Raw genomic sequence first — 20,916 nt, forward strand, 5'->3', positions numbered from 1 at the left:
CGCAGGATTCAAACCCCGGTCACTAGCCCTGTGTTAACTGTGCCACCCTAATCTGTTGATCTGATTTTGAAGCTAGGTTAATTTTCTTCTGCAGCGACATTGGGCGGCATGGTTAGCGCCAAATCCTGCGCTGCCCATGTTCTCCTCGTGTCTGCGAGGGTTTCCTCTCACCCTTCAAGTTGTTGGTGGGTTAACTGGGCTCTTCAATGCATTGTTAGAAAATATGAAATGAAAGGGGAGCATCGACTGTGTTTCAGGGTTCAGTGGATGTAACAAATCTTCGTGCTGTTCCTCACTGACCTCACCTCATCTCTCTCCCTACCATCCTACATAGTGAGATGATGACCTCACCACACATGACGATTCCACATTGCTGCCATCAAAGGCTGGGTTTTCAATAGCTCTCGTAGCATCTTATACCCAGGCAGAGGCGGGCTCGTCAAAAGGAACCAGGCCCAAACCCGAGGATGAGGGTGTCCCCACAGAATGTGGGGAACCTGTGGCTTAGCTTCTCCAGGACAGAGGGACAAAGCTCTGTTTGATCTGGGCAGTGGCAGTGAGAAGCCAGATGAAATATCAGACCTCACAATGGAGCAGCCTGTGTCGAAACACAGCAGCTGCACCCTCACCTACCTCGCCCCTCCACTCCAGCAGCCCGCTGGGAGATGTCGGAAGGGCATGGCATCCGGAAGATGGACCACCCTCACCACTGGACAGGGAATTGGGATCCCTCCACTCACCAGCAGTTGCCCAGCAGCCCCTGGGAGATGTCGGAAGGGCATGGCATCCGGAAGATGGACCACCCTCACCACTGGACAGGGAATTGGGATCCCTCCACTCACCAGCAGTTGCCCAGCAGCCCCTGGGAGATGTCGGAAGGGCATGGCGTCCGGAAGATGGACCACCCTCACCACTGGACAGGGAATTGGGACCCCTTCACTCACCAGCAGTTGCCCAGCAGCCCCTGGGAGATGTCGGAAGGGCGCGGCGTCCGGAAGATGGACCATTTGACGTTCCGGTCCTTGAAACTATTGCAGCTGATCTCGTGGGGCCGTAGCCACTGCTTCACCCGCTGCTGCACGCTGTCTCCCTCGGGGAACCCGACAGACTGCGGGCCTGGGGGGAAGCTGTCGTCCACAAAATTCACCTTGTTCTGCAGGAGAGAACAGGGGCAGGAAACTGAATTAGAGACATGGGGTTTCACAGCACAGAAACAGGCCTTTCAGCCCCACAAGTCAAGCAAGTCCCACATTCCTGTATTTGACCCAAATCCCACTTCACGTACCTGAAAAGGGAACATAAGAAATAGGAGCAGGAGTCGGCTATCCAGCCCATCGAGCCTGCTCCACCATTCAATGAGATCATGGCTGATCAGAAGATCAGCTCATCTTCACCGACCTGCCTTTTCCCCATATCCCTTAATGCGTTTAAATGTTTTTAAAATATTACAACTGTCCCTGCCGCTACCACTTCCTCTCGCACCTTGCTTCCCACACCCACCACCTCTGAACCCTTCTTCAGAAGTGCCAAAAATCAGGAATGGGGATGGGGGGTGGGAAGAGGAGGTGCACAAGCCAGTATGGATACAGTTAGAAGGGGCTAAAAGGTGGTTGGGCAATGGGGAGAAGGTGGAGGAGATGGCGAGGCAGGGAGGGGGAGATAGATTTGGGGAGAAGGTGAAGAACCCAGCCCTTCCCCCGGACCCTTACCCTCATGTCCTTTACTCCATCCTCTCTTGATAACATCACCTCTTCCAACTTTAACCATAATAACGATTGACTGACACTCTCTCTCTCTCTCCACGGATGCTGCCTGACCCACTTCCCATTGCTGAAGATTCTAGCACCTTTGCCGTAAGTGTTTGAGTGAGCAGTAGAAAAGGGGTGCAGACGGAGGGCAATGTTGGCAGGTCTAAGGCTATCCACTTTGGAAGGGAAAATGCAAGATCAGAATATTATTTAAATGGCAAGCAACTGCAGCACGCTGATGTGCAGAAGGACTTGCGATGCTCGTGGATGAATCGCAAAAGGTTGGTTTGCAGGGGAGTAACAGCGTGAAAAATACATTTTAATCATTTTTATTCCCAATTCTGTATTTGTGAATTTTATCTGAATGAGTTCTTTGTATTTAGTGTTATTTTAACAATGTTACCAGTGGGAGTGATTTTTGCAACACCCCTTCTGTACGTCATGTCGGTTCCACCATCAGGGTAACTGGGGAAATGCTGATGGGCATTTTTGTTTTCAGTTTCTTTGGAAAATGAATTGTTTATGTTGTCAGTCTTAATGTATATTGTTTATTTCTAATAGCTGGTTTTGTATTGTTTTGACCATTAATTTAAGTTTTATGGATGTTTTTATTTAACTTGTTTTTGGCACCATGTGGCTGACAATGTGACCAACGTAGTGTTACTGAGAATTCTGTGAAAATTCTGTTGTTTTGCACACTTAGGAACAAAGGTGGAGAAAGGAAGAAAAACCAGAGGCAATTGATATATTTTATTATTTTCTGCAGGTATGAATTTTCCTTGTCATTTAGCTCGATGCAGTTTTTAACTTGCCCACCGGGTGACACTGTTCCCACTTTTTCCTGGTTTGAGAAGACTGTAATTTAGTTGAAATGTTTTCCTGTCAATTTAAATCGCTCTCGGCTAATATTGTGTACACGAGTTGAGTACATATTGAAATGTTAAAATAAAGTATCTGTATGTAGTTAGAGAAAAAGAATGTCAGTTGCACCATGAGGGAGCAAAGGTGCAGAAGGAAGAAAAACCAGATGGCAATTGCTGGGTAATATTGTCTTCTGCAGGGAGCGAATAAATGCTGGAAAACAATTCCGTGAGTCGTCCCTATGCAAGCCCGTTACAGGTGCAGCAGGCTATCAAGAAGGCAAATGGAACGCTGGCCTTTATTGTTAGAGGGATTGAGCAGGGAAGTTTACACTGCAGCTGTGCAAGGTGAGGCTGTATCTGGAGAACTGTGGGCAGTTCTGCTCTCCTTACTTGAGGAAGGATGGACTGGCTTTGGAGCAGAGCAGAGGGGGTTCACCAGGTTGATTCCAGGGATGAGGAGAGATTGAGTTGTTTGGGACTGTACTCACCGGAATTTAGAAGAATGTGACGTGATCTTATAGAAACATATAAAATTATGAAAGGTATAGATAAGATAAAGGTATGTTGTTTCCATTGGTGGGGAGACCAGAACTAGGGGATGTAGCCTCAAGATTCAAAAATGTAGGAATTCACTGCCCATTGAAGCAGTGGAGGGGACCTCAGTAAATACATTTAAGACAAGGCTGGAATTAAGGGATATGGGGAAAAGGCAGGTAGGTGGAGGTGAGCCAATCATCAGATCAGATGTGATCACATTGAATGGGGAGCAGGTTCGACGGGCCGAATGGCTGACTCCTGCTCCTATTCCTTATGTTCATATTAATGCAGGAGAGTGGGATGTGGTGGGACAGCTGTCCAACTCTGCCACCTCGTGTCTCTGTGGCTGAAACAAACAGAATGTGTTTTCATTGATAAACCATATTTCCCATAATGTATTTGTACTAAAACCATTATTGTTTAAAGTAAATGTCTCAAAAATTACAGCAACTGCTTCGTGTACCATCTCTGCGCTAATGTGGGTGGAAGGTTGGAAGATGGTCAATCAAGTCACAAACGATGCTTTCTACAAAGAGCATAATGAAACATCACAGCCTGCAGATGTCAGGACTGTGGAGGCGAGAGGCACAGGACGAGCTGCAACTGTGTTACACGTGAAACTGATGATTAACAGCAGCACAGCGTCCATTAATCTGCAAGAAATGTACTAATGAGGTTTAGTCCTATAAACAACAACATCAATTAAATCTGCAAGGAATGTGTTAACGAGGCACAGTTCTTCATAAGAAACATTAATCAACTTATCCAGGATTGTACGAGCAATGGAGGGTCATCAAACAAGGGAGACTTTAGTGTACAGTATTGATCGAGGGATAGAGAATAGGAGAAGAGAGAGAAACAAAGGCATGATGGATTGCACGGAGTGGGACTGCAGAAAGATGAAGAGTAGCTGGGGATTGGAATCAGGGACACGGCTGAATTATTGAGAACAGAAATTGACGAGAGATAAAACTCAGGAGACGGAAGATCAAAGAGAAAAAGCAGAAAGTCTTAGGAAGTTCACGAGAGAATGAATGGTAGTCTGCAGTCGATGGAGGGCCAAGGGCCGAGGTTTCCCAGAGACTGTGACCACGGTCTAGTGGTGCATTTGTGAAACATTTCTCCATGGATACTGCTTTTCCTCGTTAACCCATGCTTTGTGGCAGTTTAACCAATGTGGTTATTAAGAACCAATAGGTACATACCCACAATGTTTACTGATGGTATATACAGGCCGCGACTGTTCAATTAAATTGGTTCCTGTCAGTAGGAGAGATGTTTAGGAGAAGCTTACAATTGGACCATTCATAAAGGGTCCCTACTTGAGATGCTGACGGACCACTTCTCTCCTTGGACATTGCCTAAACTACTGACCCCTCCCAGCTGCTTGCCCAAGATTCCAGTGCCTGCTCATTTGACTGGTGATGAGATCCTGTACAGTCTGAGCTCATCCAAACATAGAACACTATAGCACAGTACAGGCCCCTCAGCCCTTGATGTTGTGCCAACCTATATATTTTTATTTTAAAAATATTAAACCCTCCCTTTTTCTTCCGTCCATCTGGCTGGTCTAAGAGACTCTTAAATGCTCCTAATGTTCCAGCCTCCACCATCCCTGGCAAGACATTCCAGCCTCCCACAACTCTCTGTGCAAAAACACTTCCCCCTGACATCTTCCCTCAACTTCCCTCTCTTCACTTTGTACAGATGTATTCTGGTGTTTGCTGATCCTGCCCTGAGAAACAGGCACAAACCTGCTCTGTTTATCATGACTTATACCAAGACAGCTCCCTCTCCTGCCCTTGCTTTTCTGAACAATGGCTGATTTCAGATTTACAGTCAGAGGTCATACATGACATCACATACAACCCTAAGATTCGTTTTCCTGCAGGCAAGGTAGAATTACCACTTATTGGCAGTGCAAAATAAAACTGCACATAACGAACACGTGTAAACAAATAGTTAAGCAAATGACTGTCCAATACAGAGGGGGATAAAAATCAATAAAGTGCAAAAGTACGGGTCCTTAAATGAGTCTCTGATTGAGTTTGTTGTTGAGGAGTCCGAGTTCTGTTCCTGAACCTGATGGTGCGAGTCTTGTGACACCGATATTTCTTTCCTGACGGCATCAATGAGAACAGAGCGTGTGCTGGGTGGTGTGGGTCCTTGATGATCGCTGCTGCCCTCTGATGGCAACGTTCCCTATAGATGTTCTCGATGGAGGGGATGTCCTGGGCTGTGTCCACTACCTTTTGTAGGGATTTACACTCGGGGTATTGGGGTCCCCATTCCGGACCGTGATGCAGCCGGTCAGCACACTTTCCACCACAGCATCTCAACATTCTTTTCTCTGGTTTCAAATTGCTTGAGAGTCTCATCCCTCCTGCTTCCCCAGAACCCTCCCCCAACTCCAAGCAGGACTCTATACTGAAGCAGACAACAATGGTGTGGTTTTGAGAACAGATCAGTCTCTCTGTCGTGCTGTCATTCACCTTGACAGGAGGGTGCCCAACAAGACACAGTTGGAGTAATGGTGCAGCTGTGAAAACCAACGTCCTGTCTATGAACTATGTCTGTTCGAACAATGGGACAGAGACCCATTCACATCTGTCGCTGAGAGGAAAATGGGGACATACAAACACACACACACTGGTGGGCAGTGGGAATAGACCAGAATGGAATGGGTGGAAGGATGGTGCTCAGGCCACAGACACATAGGTTATCAAACATGTCTGGGATGGGAAGGGGAGGAGGGAGGGGGTTGGGATGGGAAGGGGAGTGGGGGGGTTGGGATGGTAAGGGCAGGAGGGAGGGGTTGGGAAGGAGGGAGGGGGTGGGGAGGAAGGGAGGGGGTGGGGAGGAAGGGAGGGGGTGGGGAGAGAGGGGAAACCCTGAGTTTCTCACACACAAGCTGTAAATATACACACAGGCCACATTAAGTAAGGAGTGAAACAGGAAAGTTTGCAGGTACTGCGATTGGAGTAAAAACACAGAAATGCTGGTGGAACTCAGCCAGTCTCGCGTGTCCATGTTCTGGGCCTGAGCCCTTCTTCAAGGTATGAGTAAAAAGCAAGCAAGCTCCTGAATTAGAAGGCAGGGAAGGAGAGGAGTACAGACCAACAGACAAAAGGATGGGAGGACAGGAGAGGGGAAAGGAGAGAATTGATTGAGATGGGGGGGGGGGGGGGGGATTGGCTCTGTGAGTCCAAAGCTGGGGGAAAGGAGACAGAGGAGAAAGGGAGAGAGAGACAGAGAGAGAAAAAGAGAGAGAAAGAGAGACTTCCCAACGGCTTGGGCCCGAAATGTCAGTTATATATCCTTACCATCTATGGACGCTGCAACACCGGCTGAGTTCCTCTCGCACTTTTGTGTGTAAGTATTAATGTCATCAACTTCACCAATTACATGCATTTTAATGAAGTATCGATAAAGATTTGGCTGCTCTGATGGGTACATGATTGTTGTTTTGATGTGTGAACTAGGAACAGATCTATGCCCATAAAGACCAGTAACAACGGATCTGTGGTGAGAAGCCATATCATGTGCACATGCCTCATTGGGGAGGAGTAAACAATAGAACGTAAGATATAGGAGTCTAATCCATTCTCCCACTCAGCCCTGCACCCCTGCCTTCTCCCCATAACGCGTACCTATTACACAGAATACAAAGAAATATTTGTCTAATTGGAGTGGTGGAGGCTTCCTCAGTGATGTTGCACCAGACTTGACAATCCATTAGGTTAAAGAATGTGATCAGCTTTATGTGTTTCCCTCTGTGTTCTACGATCATTTGCAGACATTTCTTCACGAGTCCCCTACAGAGGAAGAAACTATCTCTTGCTCTGTCAGGAACAATTACTAAAGGTTTTTGGTTATTCAGAACCAAAGTGATTTAGCCTTTCACTCCCAACAATGAGTCTTTATCACACAAGAGGAATCTCTGGAGGTCATAGAGCAAAGCTGCTTCAATAAATCTGTCCACTTGATGGATAAACCTGATCCAAACTCCCATCAAATGGACACACTGCTGAACACAGCCCCACTCATAATCCTGATCCACATAAACCCACAGACATCAGGCTCCAGGACACTAGAGCCATTCAAGTTCAATCCCACACATAACAAGATGCAGTGAGACAGGTTGTTTTGTGAGCAGTCCAGTTTGACATCCCATACTGAGTACAGAGGTAAGTCAGTATAGGCAGAACAGAGTTACAGAATGAACCACAAAAATCTCCAGACATTGGAGTAAAAACACAGAAATGCTGGAGGATCTCAGCAGGTCTCGCAGCATCCACAGGAGGTGAAGGTATAAAACTGACATTTCAGGCCTGAGCTTACAGAAGGAGGTTAGTGGGTAAGGAGCAAAGGCAGCATAATTTTACTCGTGAAGTCCTTTCAGGAGTTTGATAAAAGACGACTTCTGTCATTTTGGAGTCAGCTATTGACATCTTTTAATGGTACAGTGATATAGGTTGCGGGCAGCAACCTCCTTTGAAGAAGACCGCAGAGCCACCTCACTGACAAAAGACAAAGGAGGAAAAACCCAACACCAAACCCCAACCAACCAATTTTCCCCTGCAACCGTGTCTGCCTGTCCCACATCGGACTTGTCAGCCACAAACGAGCCTGCAGCTGACGTGGACATTTACCCCTCCATAAATCTTCGTCTGCAAAGCCAAGGCAAAGAAAGAGAAGAACACCAAAAACATTCCATTCCCAGCAATTGCAGGTAAAAGCCCTTTACAAAGCGGGCACTAAGTGACACCAGTGGGTAATACTGAGACAGGGCCAGTAGAGGAAACCTAAACCATCTATCTGCTGGAGAAACCCAGTGGAACAAGAACAGGATCCTTCTCTTCCTCACCTACCACCCCACCAGACTCTTTATCCAACACATTCTCCAACATTTCTTCCATCTACTATGTGATCCCACCATTCCCCTCTCCTCCTCTCTCTGCCTTCTGCAGAGACCACTTCCTTTGTGACTCCCTTGTCCATTCCTCCCACCCCACCAATTGCCCCCTTGGTACCTATCTCTGTGACCGCAGGAGATGCTCCACTTGTGCCCACACCTCCTCCCTCAGCACCATCCTGGGGCCCCAAACAGTCCTTCCACGTGAAGCAACATTTCACTTGTGAATCTGCAGGTGTCGTCCTACTGTATCTGGTGCTCCCGCTGTGGTCTCCTCTTCGTCGGAGACTGGTCAAAGACTGGGAGATTGCCTTGTTAAGCACCTCAGCTCTGTCCGCTACAATAACATGAATCTCCTAATAGCCACCCATTTTAATTCCCCATCCCATTCCCTTGCCAACATGTCTGTCCATGGTCTCATGCATTGCCAGACTGAGACCATCCACAAATTGGAGGAACAACACCTCACTTTCCATTTGGACACCCTCCAGCCGGATGGCATTAACATCAACTTCTCTAGCTTTGATTAAAAACCCCACCCTACTTCTCCCACCCCTATTTCCTTCCCCCTGCTCTCTCCCTTTTCCCTCTGTCTACGCACAGACAAAATTAATTCTCACCATTCCCCTTATATCTAATTAACCCCTTTTGTTGGCGGGGTGAATCTTCACCCAGATTCTGAGATTTCTTGTTCTTTGCTTATTCTGTGCCTATTCCTTGAAGAAGGGCTCAGGGCCGAAACGACAGTGATATAGATTTGTCTCCTATGGATCCTGCGAGATCGGCTGAGTTCCTCCACCATTTTGGTGTGTTACACTACAATCACAGTGTCTGCAGACTTTCATGTTTCACTGGAGAAACTCAGCAGGTCAAACAGTGCCTTTATGTAGCAACGGTGAAGATACAGAACCAACGTTTCGGGCTTGAGCCCTTCATCAAGGTGTGGGGGATCATGAGAAATTTCTGAATGAAAGATGTCAACAGAATCCTGTGTTTTACCCCTTCATGTTTCACTGAACTCAGTGGATCAAACAGTATCTGTGTGGTGGTTGGTGGGGGGTTGAGGGGAGAAAATTGCCAATGTTTTGGGTCGAGACTGAGAACGGAAAGCCATGTGAATGAGTGACAATCCAGGCTTTGTCCCTGTCTGCGCAGTGTCCAAGCTCACTCACCCTGCAGTGAACCTACTCAATAAGGACATGAGTAATTAGAGGATCATTTCATAGCAAATTACACTGAACAACAAACTATTTCAAAAGGTTTGCTTCCTGAAAAACTTTGGGGATTATAATACACAACTTCAAGCTGAACACAAAGATAATTTATGATTTTCTGTATCATGTAGGAAGTTGGAGAAACATTCAATTAACTTTGATTGAATTCAGCCTGTGTAATCGTATAATGAGGCTGACACATTGTGTTAGTTCAACTGACCTAAAAATGCTTTGCCAGTGATTTTCATTTGGACTCAGCATCTGATGCCTCTCGTGCCAGTGTCCGACAATAGTCGGCCAGCACTGATCCTGCTTTTCCAGGGTCACAATGTCCCGGTGAAACCTTTCACTGTGTTCATCACTGACGGCACCAAGATCAGTGGGGAAGACGTCCAAGTGTGGAAGCAGAAAATTAATTTTCAACAACATGTTGTACTTCAAGGTTTTGTCTTCTTGAAGCAGATTTAAAATAGGTCAGGAAATCACAAAAATGGGTTATATCTAAAAAACAGTTCTTGTTAGAAAGATTTTAAGGAGATTTCTGTGATCAGCAGGCCAAAATCCATAAAATACACCCAAAAGTGTTCAGGGAGCAAAATCTTTGTTGTCCAGTGTAACCAATGAATAAAGTACAATGAGAATGAAAATACTGTATGACACAGAACTCCTTTAAAAAGGAACAAGATAAGTTAGCAAAATAAGTTCAGGGAATAAACTGTTGGCACTATAATCCTTCTTGAGGAGGGATTGAAGGTTTATCACTGCATTGATCCACAACTGCACTGTCCAGTGAAGAAACAAGCAGACTCACAGTGACAGGCTGGAAATATTGATTGTGAAAAGTGGGAAAAAAACATTGGAATGGTGTTCAAAACACCGAGGGAAATTATACTGAGCCTCTCATAGATCCAGCTTTAGTACTGTGTCCAGACAGGGACTAGAAGCTCCAGGCCTTGGGAGAGACGGGGAGGAACATTTACAGGAGATTTATCTCTGGGTGGAGGAACTTCAGTTACATGCAAAAGCCTGGACTGTTCTTTGAAACAAGTTGATTCAAGTATTGATGAGACAACGAACATGAAGCAGAGGAGCAGGAGTTGGCCACACCTCCCCACCAACTTATTTTGCCATCCAATAAGATCATGGCTGATCAAATCTCTTTCCTGTCTGCTCCCCAGAACCTTGGTTATTTATATCAATCCCCAATATTTTCAATGATTTAATCTCCACAGCTTTCTGGGACGGAGAATTCCAAAGATTCATGATCTTCTGATTGAATGCAATGTTCTACTCTGAAAATATGTGCCCCAGTTCTGGATTGTTCAAGGAGGGGAAACCTCATCTTCGCATCCACCCTGACAACCACACGCTGAACTTTATCTGATTCAATAATAACACAAAGGCCCAGACAGGGGAGATGTGACAAGGATATTTCCCATAGTAAGGGATTCTGGGATAGGAAGGCATAACTTCAGGATAAAGGGCATCAATTTAAAACAGTCATAGAAACATTTCTTTAGTCAGAAAGTTGTGAGTCTGTGGAATTTGTTGCCACCGGTGGCTGTGGAGGTGAGGTTGTTGGGTGTATGAAGGCAGAGATTGACAGCTGTTTGATTTGTCAGGGCATCAAGGGTTACGTGGAGAAAGCTGGGGAGTGGGGCTGAGCGGGAGGATGGATCAGCTCATGATTAGATGGTGGAGCGGACTCAATGGACCAACAGGCCGACTTCTGCTCCTATATTGTGTCAAAAGAGAAAATGTTGCCGTTGGCAGCAAGAAACCAAAGTGACACGTGGAGCATTTGTTCAAATAATCAATTGCAAACCGTGAGGGTTTTGTGTGAACTGCATTAACCCGATTTCCAAGGTGTATATTTCAGATAGATTGTGTTGGTCACCCGAAGCTGTGAAGGACTGGGAGGAAGGCATCGTGAAACTGACTGTTCATAACCACGCTGGCTGCTTGATGAACATTTCCAGAACAAGTAGGAACTCAGGCTAAACAGTACGATAATACAGGTACCTATGCTACCTACATCCATCCACAAATATGACCAAAATTCTTTTTAAAATATATAAAGAAAAATATAAAATTTACATGGTTTATGTTGTATTGGACAAACTATAACAGGGATACAGGGCATGAAAGAGCCAAAATGTGTGTCCTTACCTTGTTAGTTGATGTCCGCGGCCTGTAGGCTGGGTGAGGCTCTCTTGATTTCTGTGCACATGCCTGAGTCTTTGGTTGGCGCATACACGGTGAGTTTGCACCTTGGAGTTCAGTTGGCCCATGCGTGAGAGTTAAGGGCGCAAATTCAATATCGTTAGTGTGCTTAACTCTCGCACTTGGGCCAACTGAACTTCAACACTGCACATGCAACAACCGAAGACTCGCACATGCACACAGGAATCAAGATGGCCGTGCCCAGCCTACGGACCCCAGGATTCCGAGTAACAAGGTAAGCATGGACCAGAATGTGGAACGATTTACCGAGGTTGATTGACAAATTCAGGAAGCTTTAAGTTGTTATCGTCAAATCTACGATAAAAAAGATTTGAATAAAAAGTTGGCTTTAAGACTTTGGTTCTCCATAGCCATGGGCACAATTCCGACTTGCATCCATTCCGAGACATGACGGGTCCTTTGGACCCAATTATGGTCCTAAGTCAGGGAGCACCTGTATGTCAAGTTTTGAAGGAGGGATGGATGGAGGAATTTACAATTTTGGATGCCGCTCTGTGCTTTTAATTGGTGTTATACGAGTATGATCTCATAGGATCACAGAGTTTTCAGGAATCCACGGACACTCAGTGACTCTGAAAGGACTCTCTTTTACTTCCCTTTCTCTTGTGCTGTGTAAGGGTCACCAAGTAACACTAATGCTGACTCTTTGCCTTACAGCAGGCAGAAGGCACAATTTTGTGTAATATTACATGTTCTGTACTATTACATGACAATAAGGAATTGATCTGTCGTACCACATTGATTATTTTATCAGGTAGGGTGGACATTGATCCCTTTGTATATTTATTATGTTCTGTTTTAAATTCACTGTGTCTCTTCAAGAGAGTGGCTCATTAAAACTGGGTCAGGTGGTGGAGACCAGCTAAACATATCAATGGAGATTTTGCAGGAGATAACCTTGGTGCCATTTATCAGGCGCGGAATGGGGATAAAATGGAGCTGTCCGACCTTTAATACTGCCAGTTCTGCTTGCAACCGCTTTCGAAAGGTGTGGTAAAAGATTTGTGGAGCTGCTCTATGTTCCCTGCAAAGCATTTTCAATTCCATTCAGCCCATCATGTTCACACTGGGTTCCCATCAGTGCAACGCTCTAGTTCCACTCACCGACCCATTCTCCGCAGACTTGCAAACATTTCTCCATTGTAGTCCCAAAGGCAACAAAGAAACCTGCCTCCAGCACTTGTGCAGGCAGAGGGTTCAGGATCAAACAAGTACTACGTGGAAAGGTTTCTCTCACCTCACTCCGATTTCCCTTCCCCTTTATTCTACACCTTTAGTCCTCAATCCCTGATCAAAGGTAGTAGACCCCACGTTCCACTGCCAGGCCCCTAACTCTTTCGTGCACCTATCAAATCTTACCTCATCCTTCCAAGACCCAATCTCCCAAATCTATCATTCTGTGCAGCACAGAATTCTGCCAACCACCTCCCTGCTGGCCCTTTTGCCTATATTCATTGTACATGGGCTGTGTTATTATTTACAACAAATAAAAGCCATCTGAGTCTCAATTTGAAAAGACAAAGGAGAGAATTGTGGACTTTGGAACAAGGGTACTGAAACAACCCAACCCAAAAGGGAAATGATTGGGATCAAAGAAGGGGACGGGTTCTATTAGTCATCCTTTCTTTTTATTCCTTACCTTTGGATACCCGGTCACCTTGGTTGTTTCTCCATAGGTTTATCCCTCGGTTTCTGTTGGGGTCGTTGATCCTACCGGGGGGGGGTATTTGTGTTTATTTGACTTTATTCTCAGTTGTATTGGGACAAGGAGGGTGGGGTGGGGAGGGGATATTATTCTCAGTTGTATTGGGGCAAGGAGGGTGGGGTGGGGAGGGGATATTATTCTCAGTTGTATTGGGGCAAGGAGGGTGGAGTGGGGAGGGGATATTATTCTCAGTTGTATTGGGGAAAGGAGGGTGGGGGGGGAAGGGGATATTGATGTTGTAAGAGATTGTGTCTGAAAATCCTTGACCCTCAGGAATTTGCGGAGGTTTGATTTGTCACCAGAAACCCTCGCAAATTTCTACAGATGTGTGGAGTAAAGTGTGGTGGCCGACTGCATCACGATCTGGTACGTGGAAACCAATACCCCTGTGAGTAAAGTCCTGCAAAAGGTAGTGGACACAGCCCAGGACATCACAGGCAAAACCCTCCCCACTATTGAGAACATCTACAGGGAATGGCACCGTCTGAGAGCAGCAGCGATCATCAAGGATCCACCCCACCCAGCACACACTCTGTTCTCGCTGCTGCTGTCAGGGAAGAGGTATCGGTGCCACAAGACTCGCACCAGCAGGTTCAGGAACAGATGCTACCCCTCCACCATCAGACTCCTCAACAATAAACTCAATCAGGGACTGGTTTAAGGACTCTTGCACTTTATTGATTTTCTTTTCCTCTTTATTAACATAACATAACAATTACAGCACGGAAACAGGCCATTAGGCCTTTCTAGTCCGCACCGAACCAAACACCCCTTTCTAGTCCCACCTCCCTGCACAATGCCCATAACCCTCCATCTTCTTCTCATCCATATACCTGTCCAACCTTTTCTTAAATAATACAATTGACTCCGCCGCCACTATTTCTCCCGGAAGATCATTCCACACGGCTACCACTCTCTGAGTAAAGAAGTTCCCCCTCATGTTACCTCTAAACCTCTGCCCCTTAATTCTTAACTCATGTCCTCTTGTTTTAATCTTTCCTCCTCTTAACGGAAATAGTCTTTCCACATCCACTCTGTCTATCCCTTTCATAATCTTAAATACTTCTATCAAATCCCCTCTCAATCTTCTACGCTCCAAAGAATAAAGACCTAATCTGTCCAATCTCTCCCTATACTCTAGATGCTTAAACCCAGGTAACATTCTGGTAAACCTTCTCTGCACTCTCTCCACTCTGTTTATATCCTTCCTATAATTAGGCGACCAGAACTGCACACAGAACTCCAAATTAGGCCGCACCAACGTCTTATACAGTCTCAACATCACCTCCCAACTCCTATATTCCATGCAATGATTGATAAAGGCCAGCATACTAAAAGCCTTCTTCACCACCCTATTCACGTGAGTTTCTACCTTCAGGGAACGATGTACCGTTACTCCTAAATCTTTCTGCTCTTCTGTATTCATCAATGCTCTCCCATTTACCACATATGTCCTATTCTGATTCTTCTTACCAAAATGAAGCACCTCACACTTATCAGCATTAAATTCCATCTGCCATTTTTCAGCCCACTTTTCTAAGCAGCCCAAATCCCTCTGCAATCCTTGAAAACCTTCTTCATTATCCACTATTCCACCTATCTTAGTATCGTCTGCATATTTACTAATCCAATTCACCACCCCATCATCTAGATCATTAATGTATATAACGAACAACAATGGGCCCAATACAGATCCTTGAGGCACACCACTGGTCACCGGCCTCCAACCTGACAGACAATTATCCACTACCACTCTCTGGCCTCTCCCTTTCAGCCAATGTTCAATCCATTTGACTATCTCAAAATTTATACCTAAAGACTGCACCTTCCTAACTAACCTTCCATGTGGTACCTTATCGAAGGCCTTACTGAAGTCCATATAGACAACATCCACTGCGCTACCCTCATCCACATTCCTAGTTACCTCTTCAAAAAATTCAATCAGATTGGTCAAACATGACCTTCCTCCCACAAATCCATGTTGAGTGCTCCTGATCAGACCCTGTCTATCCAGATGTTTATAAGTACTATCTCTAAGAATTTTCTCCATTAATTTACCTACCACAGACGTCAAACTTACAGGCCGATAGTTGCCAGGCTTCCTCCTTGAACCCTTTTTAAATAACGGCACCACATGCGCAATGTGCCAATCCTCCGGCACTATCCCCATATCTAATGACATTTGGAAAATTACTGCCAGAGCCTCTGCTATTTCCTCCTTCACTTCTCTCAATGTCCTGGGGAAGATCCCGTCTGGTCCCGGAGACTTATCCACATTTATATTCTTCAAAAGCCTTAAAACTACACCTTTTGTAATCTCTATATTCCCCATATTTACCCAATTTGCTTTTTTTATCTCACATCTCCCAATATCCTTCTCCTTAGTGAATACCGAAGAAAAGAAACTGTTCAATATCTCCCCCATTTCTCTAGGCTCCACACACAGTTTTCCGCTCTGATTTTCCAAGGGACCAATTTTGTCTCTAGCTTTCCTCTTACCATTAACATATTTGTAGAACTCTTTTGGATTAGTTTTCACCCTGCTTGCCATAGTTTCCTCGTACCTTCTTTTAGCTTTCCTAATTCCTCTCTTAAGATTCCTCTTACATTCAATGTATCTTTCAAACCGTATTGCGCAGTTTGTTTATGGTCGTTATCTGTTTACAGTTCTTTACATGTTTACGCTGTGTACAGTTTTTTCTGCACTACCAATAAATGGTAATTTGCCTGGCCCGCAGGAAAAAGAGTCTCAGGGTTGTAAGTGATGTTGTGTCTGTACTCTGACAAGAAATCTGAACCTGAAATCTAATGTCATTCACTTGGAGCGTTGCTTAAGTAGGGCTCCAAGAATTATTGAGGATCCCTACCATGACCACAGACTGGGAGGTGGGCATGTCATCCCCTAATGTTATCAAAACACTTTATGGCAAGTTAGGCACCATACAGCACTGGCTGGCTGAGGTTGCAGGGTTAATTTGGGTGTCATTGGGCGGCATGGATTTGAATGACTGGAACCAGATTCTACCATGCTGTAAATACATTTTAAAATTAGTGAAGGATCCCAAATGGGTTATTGGTTCCTTCATGCTAAGGTCAGGGCATTGGACAAACCTCCTCAACCATGACCAGGCTCAGGTTTCCTCTGGGAAATGGTCAGGAGGTTCTTGGGTTTCTGACCAGTGAAGTAATTAGGTACGATTGTGAAATCCCATCACTTCTGGTGACTGCTTGATCCTCCTGTGGTCTGGCGCTATTCTGAAGTCGGACACAATGGGAAGGGTATCATTGGTATTAGTTCAAAAGGAGTTCATCAAAAAGGTGCAAAGCTTCACAAACTGCTCCAGAATCATGGTGATCTACTTTTATATTGTTTCTAGAGCAGGCATTCTCAACGGAACCCTACGGCACTTTTAATAAAAGTACAACATGAAAATCTGCGGACACTGTGGCTGAAGTAAAAGCACAATGTTGGGGAAACTCAGCACGTCAAACTGTCCTTTAAGATACATAACCAACGTTTTGGTCTTAAACCCTTCATCAAGGTATGGAACAAGGTTGGCAGGCATCTGAACAAAATTTAAGTAAAAGCCAACGGTACAAAAAAAGCTTCTTCCCCTCTGCCATCTGATTTCTGAATGGACAGTGAACCACAGACATGACCTCCCTTTCTCTCCTTTTGCACTAATTCTTTTATTTTTTTACTGTGATCTTTGCAACGACTGCAAAACAACGAGTTTTGTGACACATGTTCATGTCAATAAATTATGATTCTGAGAGAAGTACACGAGAAACCAAAACCTGACTGCTTCACAGGGAAGGGGGGCCCATCAATTTTGAGCAGAGTCCTGGGTGGGGGGGGGCAGAGCCAATAAAAGGTTAAGAGGGGCTGCTCTAGAGCAATTACTCCTGACACAACCATTGTTCCTACATTATGTAACTGCACCTGGTCATTTTGCTCCGAGATCAATAACTTACAACTCATGGGAGAAGAGAGAGAGAGAGAGAGAGACGCTTTCATTTCGTTGCTAAATCCAAATACAAATGTCTTTGAGCCTTTCAGCATAATTTGATCCAACATCATACTGATTAGAAGTATCAGTTGCAGATTATTTCACGGTAAATTCAGTACATCAGTCTCTCCCTAGTTCAGGCAGGCTTTCAAACAGGGACACAGGATGTGAAGAACCAGTGCAAAATGTGCTTAGTATTCGTAGCAAGTCCTGGTTATTTTCCTTACATTTTCAAAACACCGAAAGCCCAGACATCAAGTCTCGCACTGAATCATTCCGTGAACGCGGCACGCAATGGACACAGTCTTGTAACACAGGGGTTCTCTTCAGATTCACGGCATGTATTTCGGTACATTAATAAAGATTCTCCAAAAAAACAAAACAGACAAGTGCTGACTGGTCTGAGCCGAGATGTGAAGAGACTCTGCGGCAAATCTGCACAGCACTGACTAACGTAGCAAGGAAAACACCCACCGATGATGGAGGGGTGACAGCCAGCTGGATCCAATGTCGATAGAAACCACAGAGCCTTTAATAAAACTTTGGGAACGGTCTGACAGCAGACAACAGGCAAGGCCGGAGTATCTATCCCACTGCCCCTACACACGTCGGGTACGTGTGTGTGTGTGTGCGCGCACGCACTTGCGTGTCAGTGTGTGTGGGCGCATGTGCTCAGAGACATATAAGGCAATCAAACAACTGAAAAGTGGCAAAGCAGCAGGTATGGATGGAATCCCCCCAGAGGTCTGGAAGGCTGGCGGCAAAACTCTGCATGCCAAACTGCAAGAGTTTTTCAAGCTCTGCTGGGACCAAGGAAAGCTGCCTCAGGACCTTCGTGATGCCATCATCATCACCCTGTACAAAAACAAAGGCGAGAAATCAGACTGCTCAAACTACAGGGGAATCACACTGCTCTCCATTGCAGGCAAAATCTTCGCTAGGATTCTCCTAAATAGAATAATACCTAGTGTCACCGAGAATGTTCTCCCAGAATCACAGTGCGGCTTTCGCGCAAACAGAGGAACTACTGACATGGTCTTTGCCCTCAGACAGCTCCAAGAAAAGTGCAGAGAACAAAACAAAGGACTCTACATCACCTTTGTTGACCTCACCAAAGCCTTCGACACCATGAGCAGGAAAGGGCTTTGGCAAATACTAGAGCGCCTCGGATGCCCCCCAAAGTTCCTCAACATGGTTATCCAACTGCACGAAAACCAACAAGGTCGGGTCAGATACAGCAATGAGCTCTCTAAACCCTTCTCCATTAACAATGGCGTGAAGCAAGGCTGCGTTCTCGCACCAGCCCTCTTTTCAATCTTCTTCAGCATGATGCTGAAACAAGCCATGAAAGACCTCAACAATGAAGACGCTGTTAACATCCAGTACCGTAAGGATGGCACTCTCTTCAATCTGAGGCACCTGCAAGCTCACACCAAGACACAAGAGCAACTTGTCCGTGAACTACTCTTTGCAGATGATGCCGCTTTAGTTGCCCATTCAGAGCTTGACGTCCTTTTTTGCGGAAACTGCCAAAATGTTTGGCCTGGAAGTCAGCCTGAAGAAAACTGAGATCCTCCATCAGCCAGCTCCCCACCATGACTACCAGCCCCCCCCACATCTCCATCGGGCACACTGAACTCAAAACAGTCAACCAGTTTACCTATCTCGGCTGCACCATTTCATCGGATGCAAGGATCGACAACGAGGTAGACAACAGACTCGCCAAGGCAAATAGCGCCTTTGGAAGACTACACAAAAGAGTCTGGAAAAACAACCAACTGAAAAACCTCACAAAGATTAGCGTATACAGAGCCGTTGTCATACCCACAATCCTGTTCGGCTCCGAATCATGGGTCCTCTACCGGCATCACCTACGGCTCCTAGAACGCTTCCACCAGCGTTGTCTCCGCTCCATCCTCAACATTCATTGGAGTGACTTCATCCCTAACATCGAAGTACTCGAGATGGCAGAGGCCGACAGCATCGAATCCACGCTGCTGAAGATCCAACTGCGCTGGGTAGGTCACGTCTCCAGAATGGAGGACCATCGCCTTCCCAAGATCGTGTTATATGGCGAGCTCTCCATTGGCCACCGAGACAGAGGTGCACCAAAGAAGAGGTACAAGGACTGCCTAAAGAAATCTCTTGGTGCCTGCCACATTGACCACCACCAGTGGGCTGATCTCGCCTCAAACCGTGCATCTTGGCGCCTCACAGTTCAGCGGGCAGCAACCTCCTTTGAAGAAGACCGCAGAGCCCACCTCACTGACAAAAGACAAAGGAGGAAAAACCCAACACCCAACCCCAACCAACCAATTTTCCCTTGCAACCACTGCAACTGTGTCTGCCTGTCCCGCATCGGACTGGTCAGCCACCAACGAGCCTGCAGCTGATGTGGACATTACCCCTCCATTAATCTTCGCGAAGCCAAGCCAAAGAATATCATCAATGTACTATTTCCTTAAGCCAAGGTCCCCTCACCCACCTTTGTATGAGAAGCAAATCTGCCTCCATTACATGCAGTCCTTTCCTCAGTTCATGAGCACAGACTGTAAACAGTTGGGTCCCCTCCACCACTGATCCATGGAGCAGTCTCCAATCTGAAAATGGCCCATTTACCCCAAATCTCTGTTTACTGTTAGTTAACTCTCATCTCCACTCCACTTCCCAAGCAATTCCTTGGGTTCAGGGATGATCAGTTTTCCCCGTGCCTTGTGGATTCTGACGTAAATAGCAAGGTCGATGTGGGAACAGCACAGACCCCTGTTGGGTCTTATATACTACAGTGATCTTCATTAAATGCTTGCTGGATATTCAAATACACTGCACATAATGGCTCCTGCTTTGCATCCTCTAAAATCCTGAGCCTGCTTGTCAAACAGGATTTTGATTGCATAGATCCATGCTGAGTCTGCTCAAGTGTTCTCAATGTCTGCTATTCTACAACACCCCCCCCCCACCCCCACCCCCACAACTAATGCTGGATTATCGGATCTTCCTCGTGACAAACACTGGTCTCTATCTGGCCGACAGTTTCCCTGGTCTCAGTGAAGCTGACCAAGGTTGTGAAGGCTTCTCTGATTCCCAGTTGTCCTTGAGAAAGGAAATCCTCCCTCCTTCCACAGTGAGGCCCAGGTGCAATTCTAACCTCACCAGTCATTCCTTTCTTCCAACAGCAGTTGACCTACAAACTGTCTCCAGAAGGTCTATTTTTAGTATGGTTCCAGAGAACTGTAATTGGCTCTCAAGTATCCCCTCAAATGGTCCAGCCTAAACAATTTACACCTGGGATTAGATGAACAGGAGCTACTAGTCTTCACTCAGGTCAGAGATTCCAGAGGTGTTTGTGCTAGAGGTTATTAATTTTTTTAAAATTTAGACATACAGCCCAGTAACAGCCATTTTAGCCCACATGTCCATGCCGCTCAATTTACACCCATTAACCTGCACCCCTGCTATGTTTCGAATGGTGGGAGGAAACTGGAGCCCTCGGGGAAAACCCATGGAGACACAGGGAGAACATACAAACTCCTTACAGACAGCATGGGATTCGAACCCCAGTCTCGGTCACTGGCGCTATAAAGGTGTGGCACTAACTGCTCTGCCAACTGTGCTGCCCACACACAGTGAACTTTATGTAGCAAAGGTAAAGATACGTACCCAAAATTTCGGGCTTCAGG

At 45.8% G+C, this 20,916-nt stretch overlaps 1 protein-coding gene across 9 annotated transcripts in view; it reads right to left on the reverse strand.

The window, feature by feature from the left end:
* Nucleotides 1-20,916, reverse strand: part of capn15 (calpain 15) — a 203,123-nt gene that overhangs the window by 14,311 nt on the left and 167,896 nt on the right. For all 9 annotated transcript variants that reach the window (XM_069905971.1, XM_069905973.1, XM_069905975.1 and 6 more), the window contains one exon: nucleotides 945-1,153. In XM_069905971.1, coding sequence (XP_069762072.1) covers nucleotides 945-1,153 — 209 coding nt within the window. The remainder of the gene's footprint in view (nucleotides 1-944; nucleotides 1,154-20,916) is intronic.

This window comes from Narcine bancroftii, chromosome 12, assembly GCF_036971445.1.
Source record: "Narcine bancroftii isolate sNarBan1 chromosome 12, sNarBan1.hap1, whole genome shotgun sequence".
Taxonomy (NCBI): Eukaryota; Metazoa; Chordata; class Chondrichthyes; order Torpediniformes; family Narcinidae; genus Narcine; species Narcine bancroftii.